Source organism: Gossypium raimondii, chromosome 4 (assembly GCF_025698545.1).
Source record: "Gossypium raimondii isolate GPD5lz chromosome 4, ASM2569854v1, whole genome shotgun sequence".
NCBI lineage: Eukaryota > Viridiplantae > Streptophyta > Magnoliopsida > Malvales > Malvaceae > Gossypium > Gossypium raimondii.
The window spans coordinates 3,769,090-3,777,290 of NC_068568.1; the positions used below are offsets into that span (position 1 = coordinate 3,769,090).

Consider the following 8,201-nt stretch of genomic DNA (forward strand, 5'->3'; position numbering starts at 1 on the left):
TTTTTATTTTTATTTTTATAAATTGCTGATCCGAGCCGAATAGAGTCATAAAAGGTTTGGGCAGGACGATTGTCTGGCTCAGGGACAGATCTATCCATGATTAGTCTCGATCGGATTTTGTAAACCCTAGGTCCGTGTCAGCACTCATCATAAACGAAACTCAGTCATGTGAAGGCCCAGATAAATTCGGCCCATTTAAAACCCAAGAGACGCACGCTGTTGAATTAAAAGCCCTAATTTCGTTTCGTCTCTTTCTCTTTCGCACACTGAGCTGATTTGAGCAGCAGCAGCTAAAGCAGATCCCAAAATGAAGGTACCGAGCGCCTTCCCTTATCCTCGAAAAAGAAAAATGAAAACCTTAATTTTAGAGCTAAAACTATATTCCGTGTGTTCCATTTATTTCATCCTTTTTTGTTGTTGTGCAGTTTAATATCGCAAATCCGACTACTGGTTGCCAGAAGAAGCTCGAGATCGATGACGACCAGAAGCTGTAAGTTTAATTTTGTTTTCTTTAGTTGTAATCTGTTTATTTGCTGAGAAAGTCTAGAAAGTGAACCAAAAAAAAAGCAATGAGAAATGAGAAGGTCGAACTTTTGGTAACGAATAAAGCAGAATCTTAAGAGTTAGGTTGAGTTAATGAAATTTAATTTAAATTTTCTCTTGTGATTAAAGATGTTGATGTCATTTTTAATGTGACAGTCGGGCATTTTTCGACAAGCGGATCTCGCAGGAGGTTGCTGGAGATGCTTTAGGCGAGGTGTGTGGTTTAGCCGTTTTACAATTTTTCTTTCGTTTTTTGAAGTAACGATTGATCTGTTCGAGTTAATAGAAGTTCTACTTTTCTGTTTCTTTCAACAGGAATTCAAGGGCTATGTTTTCAAGATCATGGGAGGTTGCGACAAGCAAGGATTCCCGATGAAGCAGGGTGTTCTGACTCCTGGTCGTGTTCGGCTCTTGCTTCATAGAGGTAAGATTTCTACTGTGCATTCGGAAATTAGTGGAAATAATGATGGAATAGGTTACTGAGAAATATTTTATATCATATACGCTTAATTATGTCCTGTTATAAGGCTCAAAGCTATCTGAGGCAAACCCTTAAACTTGATCCAATCAGGTTTGTATTCAAATTTATCATCAAATTTGATCTAGTAATTAGATTAGACTTTGAAATGTGTTATGATCATGTGAGTTGAACTTAGAGCTTTGACATTAAATTTAATTAAGATTAAAAGTTAAAATATATATAAACAAATTATAAAGGTTAAGAGAAGGAAAAGAAGATAATGACACATGATATTGTCCAGTATGTGAAAGTTTGATTTTGTCAATATGAGGTTTTGGTTTCATTTTTCTATTCTTAGAGAGATTAATTGACATTCTTGGCATACACAGATTGGACTTCAAAGGCTTATTAAAGGGTTTAATGGAGAGATAAGGTGGTGAAAGTAATTCAACTGGAATACTGGGCTGGAATGAGAAGAAGCCTGTTTCTGTAAAATTCAAATTTGAAGCACGCTTCGGATTTTTATCTTTTTGAGAAGGCAAGGATAGATGTAGCAATTAAAAGAATTTATTTGTGGTGTTAAGTGATTTACTTGGAGATGAGGTTAATATGAATTAAGAAAAATCAAACCAAAACTTTCAAAGTCAAAGGTGGTCATGCCTCTGTAGTGATTTAGATGGCGCATCTATGTAAATTTGACTATAAGTGAAGGTTATTTGATTCCAATTGCTAGAACGTTTCTTAGTGTCATTTAAGAAATAAAATGGATGCATTAATAGGGTACTTGGTCCCACTTGCTAGTTTGATGAAATGAAATGATGACTAGTAGTCAAGGGAGAAACATACATGATAAGAAAATTTATTGTAGGGGAAAATGAGTCATCATTTTTGGGCTAGCCATGTGGGGAAAAATTACATAGGAGAGAGATGGAAAGGGAAAAGAGAAGGATTTCCAAATGAACAATTGTTTTTGCCACAATGACAAACGCCACAATGTTCACGAGAACGACATGTAATTTTGGCTAGGAAAATTGTTATATTTGTTGTCACTTTCTTCCCTTGCTATGGTACCTCTCCCATGTGAATTGTCACATGGCTAATCTTGATTGGTCTTTTTGTGCCTTTGGTCCAAGTCACCAAGGATGTCCTATTGGCTCAAAAGGATGACTTAATTTTTCCTACAACATTTTTTCTGTTATGTTTGTTTCTCTCCCTTGGCCACTTCTCATCATTTTGTCAGCAGTTTACAGCTGTAATGAGCATGAAAAAAAGAAAAAGAAATAATGAATGAAACAAAAGAATGAATAGTTTCTGTTAGGTTCTATCAGTCATTCATTTATTGATTTTTGGACAATTTCACAAAGATTTCTTGTGTTGGAGACTTTCGTAGATTCCCCAAAAAACTTGATGGAATCTACAAAGTTACTCTTTCGTGTGTTAATATTTGTGATATTCTATAGAAACTTGAATAATGATGCCTAATAAGAAAATCACAAGACGTTCCCAGCAACCCCTCTGAGGTTTTTGAATCGTTTCACTTGATCTCATCACTTCCTTTTTCTTATTATTTTGTTTATAGTTCATGTTTATAGTTCATGGGAAAAACATAATAATTTTATGTCAACTTCTTCATTCCCATTTTTTAAACCTGGCTACCATCTCTGCTACTTGCTTTCCTTTTTGGAAACCAAAAAATGAAGTTTCTGAAGTCTTCATCACGTTACCTTCTTCTCTCCTTTACATTACCTTCTCAGTATATTTTCATATAGATATTTGCCCATCCCTTTCACATCATCTTCATTAGAAAAGAGGAAAACCAAGACAATTAAGCAAAGAGGAAATGTTGAAAAGTATCCAAATTCAAGACAATTAAGCAAATTTTATTCATTTGTATTGCTTGAGCAGGTACCCCATGCTTCCGTGGATATGGAAGACGTAATGGTGAGCGTAGAAGGAAGTCTGTTCGTGGATGCATTGTTAGCCAAGACCTTTCTGTTTTGAACTTGGTTATTGTGAAGAAGGGTGAGAATGATTTGCCAGGGCTAACGGACACTGAAAAACCTAGGATGAGAGGTCCAAAGAGGGCCTCCAAGATTAGAAAGCTCTTTAACCTTTCAAAGGAAGATGATGTCCGGAAGTATGTCAACACTTACAGGAGGACTTTCACCACAAAATCTGGTAAAGCTGTTCTTTCTTCCTCAACTTTGATATTTAATATAGATGGAAACAAGATGTATGAGACTTGGTTCTTTACTGCTAGGTTTTAGGCATTCTCCTGTTATTTGCTTCCTGTGAAATGGTCTCTTTTAACTCATAATGTAATTTTAACTTCTAGAACGTAGCATAGTGTTTAATGTGCAAGTAAATAGGTTGAAATTCTGTTTAGGCTCCTTCTATGGAAGCCACTGTATTTTTTCCTATGATTGATATTCTAGGTTTTTAGTTTTATTTGAATTGCATTTGTAGGCCTTACCCACCCACACCAGATTGCCAACCTGCTTGGTGGAGTTAAAAAGGCTTTTCTTATTTCTTTTAGTCATGCAGGGAGCATGCAGGAAGTAGGGTATTTGAGACTGGATCATGGTTGGAATTAGTGAGGCTTGCTGAGCTAATGTCACTCAGACACGGGTGTTAGATACTTGTACTTGAAAAAAGTCATAACAACATAATAGTTTGTGAGAGTTGAAATGTTTTCTTGGACATATTACTGATGGCCATTTCTGGGATCTGCAGGCAAGAAGGTGAGCAAAGCCCCAAAAATCCAGAGGCTGGTAACTCCATTGACACTGCAGAGGAAGCGGGCTAGAATTGCTGACAAGAAGAAAAGAATTGCCAAGGCCAAGTCAGAGGCAGCTGAGTACCAGAAACTGCTTGCCACAAGGTTGAAGGAGCAGAGGGAGCGCCGTAGTGAGAGTTTAGCGAAGAGGAGGTCCAAGCTCTCTGCTGCTTCTAAGCCTTCTGTTTCAGCTTAGATAAGTTTTGATAAACCAAAGGGGGTCTTGGTGAGTACCCAGTTTTTTGCAGTGCCATATGCTGTCATAATTTATCGCTTAGTATCCAATGTGGTAATGTTATTTTTCCATCTACTATGTTAGGTCATCTTTTTGACAATTATCAATAACTAAATTGCTTCATCTAATGCATACTCTTTATAGTTGTTTCTGTTTTATTAAATGCATGCAATCTTTGAGAACCATAGGTTTTAGAGATTGGTCTATTCATACATGTAATCCAAGATTTTACACTATATTCATACTCTGAAAATGTCAGCCTCTGAATATATATATCATATATATCACAAGCATCCTTAGCTGAGATCGGTTGACATCACATGTAATGAAATAGTAGATATGCGGGATGGGTGCATGAACTGTTTTTTGCATAATTGATTTGCTCTTAACCTCTGACACTGAGGCTCTGACATTTGTTACTGAAATTTGATAAAAGTGGTCCCTGCTACTGTTTCTGAAACCTGTTGATATGTCCTTTAATAGGTTCCTAATTCACATGCCTATCTCCTATCTCCTCTCTTCTACCCTTTGCTGCTATTAAGAAGAATCCCAATTTTTATATGCAATATATAAATATGTATTCATGAAATTATTTTTATATATTCAATTTTTTATAAATATTTTATATTGAGAAATTCAAATATTTCCTGAATTCCATCTCTGCCTCCCTTTTATTTATCCACTACTGAAACAACAATGGTAAAAATAGTAATTGTGACAGTGAAAATCACAGCTATGGGTTTCCCTCTTAGCTGCTGCTGCCAACTGCTGAATTTTGATCACCACCAATTTAAATTCCCTCATTTTTATCTCTGGATATAAAGTAGACCACAAAAGTGCCATAAAGGCCCTTGAATTGAAAATTAGATTATGTTTCGTCTTTTTTATTTAAAAAATAGATAAATTAGTTTTTGTATATTAGATCGACAAGCAAATTGGTTATTTTGTTAAAAGTTTTATCAAATTTTATTATTAAAAATTAGTTTTTGCATGTTGAAATGAGGTATGCATTGCATATCACATTTAACTATAGTGAAGTTGTAAATGAATCGAGCTTGAACGAACGGATTTCTGTTTATATTCGTTTGTTAATTTTAAGCTAGTTGATGTTAGTTAGTTAAGAATTTTAAAATTTTGTTTGTTATTGTTTATTTAAAATTATGTGTTCATGTTTGTTTGTTTAATGTTCATAATTCACGAATATTAAACAAACATGTTCATAAATAATAAACAAACAATAAATAAACATATAGATTATTTTATATAAAATAGTCAAATATATATATTGATAATTATATGATAAGAAATATAAACCAAAATGATTTTATTAATATGTACTAATGGAATAATAAATGAGCTTTAAATGAATATAAATGAGCAAGTTCATTAAATGAGTTGAACAGGTTTTATTTGTGTTTGGTTCATTTAGTAAATGAGTATTAAAATTTTGTTCAGGTTCGTTTACAAATTGAATTGTTCATCGAATGTTCTATTTATTTATAACTTTATTTGTCAGTCAAGTCAATTTTAATAGTAAAAATAAATAAAAATTTAACAAAAGAATCGATTTGCTCTTTGATCAAATGTATAAGTATTAAAATTTACGTATTTTTAAGTAAAATAGGGTAAAATGTAATCAGTTCGACCTCCACGATACTTTTACCTAAAATAAACTTATATGAAAAATATGTACCTAAATTATGCAACTTTATCTTTTCATATAAAAGTGTACTAATAGTGAACTCTTATTAAAAGAGCATTTTCATCAACCAAATTATGATATATGGTATTTTAATTAAATACAAATATTTAGAATAGAGATTTAATAATAATAAAAATCTCTCTTAATCATTTTCACCACAAAGAAAATTTTGCAAAATTTTAAAATAAATTTTATTTCAAATTTCTCTCATCAAAACAAATTCTCATTTTCGGTATTGAAATAAACTTTAACCTTCTTTGCCACTAAAACAAACCTTCATTTTTAATATTAAGAACTCAAAAATATTGTAGAAATGGAAACCCTCATTTTACTATTTTGAAATCATGAGGTTTTGATATCATATATGACTAAGAAGTTGAATATAAGAGAAAATAAAAAGATCAATTTTATATTTGTAATTTAATTTAAATAATTTTATTTTAAATAAATATTGATTGGTTTTTATTAATATAAAAATGCATAATTTTATAATTTATTTTTCATGTAAGCCTATAAAATAACCTTTCATTCTCTCCACTGCCTGCCAAGAGCCTAGGTTTTGCTGAAAGCCTTAAACTTCACCCCATTTAAAATGGCACAACACCCAAAACTATTTTTGTATTTGTTTTAGTTTCTTTATCTACTTTAAACATGTGACACTCTTGCTACAGAAAACCATCATCTTTTACCATCTAAAACTACTTCTCTTGGGATATCATTTATTTATAATTAATATAAAATGATAATAATAATAATATAGAAAAATAAGAAATAAGTTAAATGCATATCTTTTATGTAATTTTAATTTTAATTTTAAGGTAAAAGATATTATGAAATGAAACATCATCCATTATCATGGTTCCCCATGTCCCCAGCAACTTTCTCCATCATTCAGATCAAACAAATTCCTCCTTCTTTACCTTTAAACCTTATCCTCTCATCATTAAATATTAAAAAGATAAAAAAAAAGCATTTTTAAAAATTTTCACTTCTTTAAATATTCATATATTTTATTTATATATATATATATATTATCCCCACATTCACATTTCCTTTTCTCATCTGCCTTCCCCCATACCCAACCCCAAACCCCACCATATTTTCCCTTTTTTTATATAAAATATAGCAATTTACACGTCAGACGAAACGACAACGTACAAAAGAGCCCCCCCTACTTATCAACGCCACGTCTACACCTCTCTCGCCACTGATATCCGTCACGTGTACCATCACATTAACGTCTTACAAGTTGACGTCTGAGGATCCCACATCGCCGGCAACAAATATTTCCTCCCATTAATCCCGTTCGCATTGTAACTCGCCCCTGTACTTTTCTCCACCAACACCTTACCCGGATATCCCGGGTACGAACCCGAACCGAACATCCCCGTACAAGCCGAAACCGCTTCCAAAGGAGCATTCGCCGGACCCTGAAAATACCCATTGTTAAACGGGTTCGTAACGGTGTTTCCCAAAAGCGTAGCCAAATTAATAATCATCCCGTCAACTCCAACGTCTCCGTTAGGAGCAACCAAAGGTGGGGTTTGTGGACCGTAAATAGGTTGATGAAAAGGCCAAGCACATTGACCCGGACACTGAGTCTCCGAGTTTCCAACCCAAATATAAGTCCCACGAACAGGACCACGTCCAACCCGGGTTGACCCGTGAGTCCCACACCTCATACAAAACCCTTCCACGGCGACGTCTTTGGAAGTAAGGATTACGTTGATGGTATCAACGCCGTTGAACTTACTGGCCAATGCCGATAAATGTGGGTTTTTAAGGAATTTACCGAGCGGGTAATTTTCGAGAAGGATTTGTTTGCCCACAGCTAAGGTAGAAGAACCACCCTTGTACTTTTCAGTAATTTTCCACCACGACGACGTGGAAGGAACCATTGTGGCCTTATCGGAACTCAAAGAGCTGATGAAATCAACGATTATGGAGCGTTGGATGGGTGTAAACTTGCCGTACCAGATAAGATTAACGGTGATCTTGCCTTTCAAGAGTGGACCGTTGTGGTACTTTAAAACCAAGGGTTGCTCTTGAACCAACTCGGAGAAGCTAAGTTGGATAAAGCAGAAGAGCATGAGAGTGGCAAGGCGGTAAATAGTAGCCATGTTTAAGGGAGAAGAGAGATTTGAAATTTACAGTTAAGAAGAGAGGTGCTTGCTGGGAAAGATTTGAGAACGATGAGGGAGTGAAGTGAGGGAAGGTTATTTATAAGAGGGTGTTTGGGAGACAGCTGTCTAAGCAGAGGTGTCAACGTCAAGGTTTGCCACGTGGAGAGAAAGGATTGGGTATTGATTGTGATGATGGAAGGGCGAAATTTCGCCAGGCTGTAATGTAAGGAGTTGAAACGGTGACGTGTAGATGGAAATGGAGGAAGGAGTTGTATTTAACAAGCTAAATAATTATTTAATTATTTTTTCTTAAAAAACGTAATAATAATTTATTATTTCATAGAATTTGGTCCTTTTTTCGT

At 34.4% G+C, this 8,201-nt stretch overlaps 2 protein-coding genes across 2 annotated transcripts; one reads left to right on the top strand and one right to left on the bottom strand.

Moving 5' to 3' along the window:
• Positions 1 to 186: 186 nt before the first annotated feature.
• Positions 187 to 4,177, top strand: LOC105780185 (40S ribosomal protein S6). Its single transcript, XM_012604368.2, has 6 exons — positions 187 to 313; positions 426 to 490; positions 700 to 757; positions 859 to 967; positions 2,909 to 3,181; positions 3,737 to 4,177. The coding sequence occupies exons 1-6, from the start codon at positions 308 to 310 to the stop codon at positions 3,973 to 3,975; spliced, it is 750 nt and encodes a 249-aa protein (XP_012459822.1). The 5' UTR covers positions 187 to 307; the 3' UTR covers positions 3,976 to 4,177.
• Positions 4,178 to 6,488: 2,311 nt separating this feature from the next.
• LOC105780348 (protein EXORDIUM-like 2) lies at positions 6,489 to 7,915 on the bottom strand. The gene has a single exon (XM_012604625.2). It carries the CDS (start codon positions 7,834 to 7,836, stop codon positions 6,946 to 6,948), a length of 891 nt encoding a protein of 296 aa, XP_012460079.1. The 5' UTR covers positions 7,837 to 7,915; the 3' UTR covers positions 6,489 to 6,945.
• Positions 7,916 to 8,201: the final 286 nt, after the last annotated feature.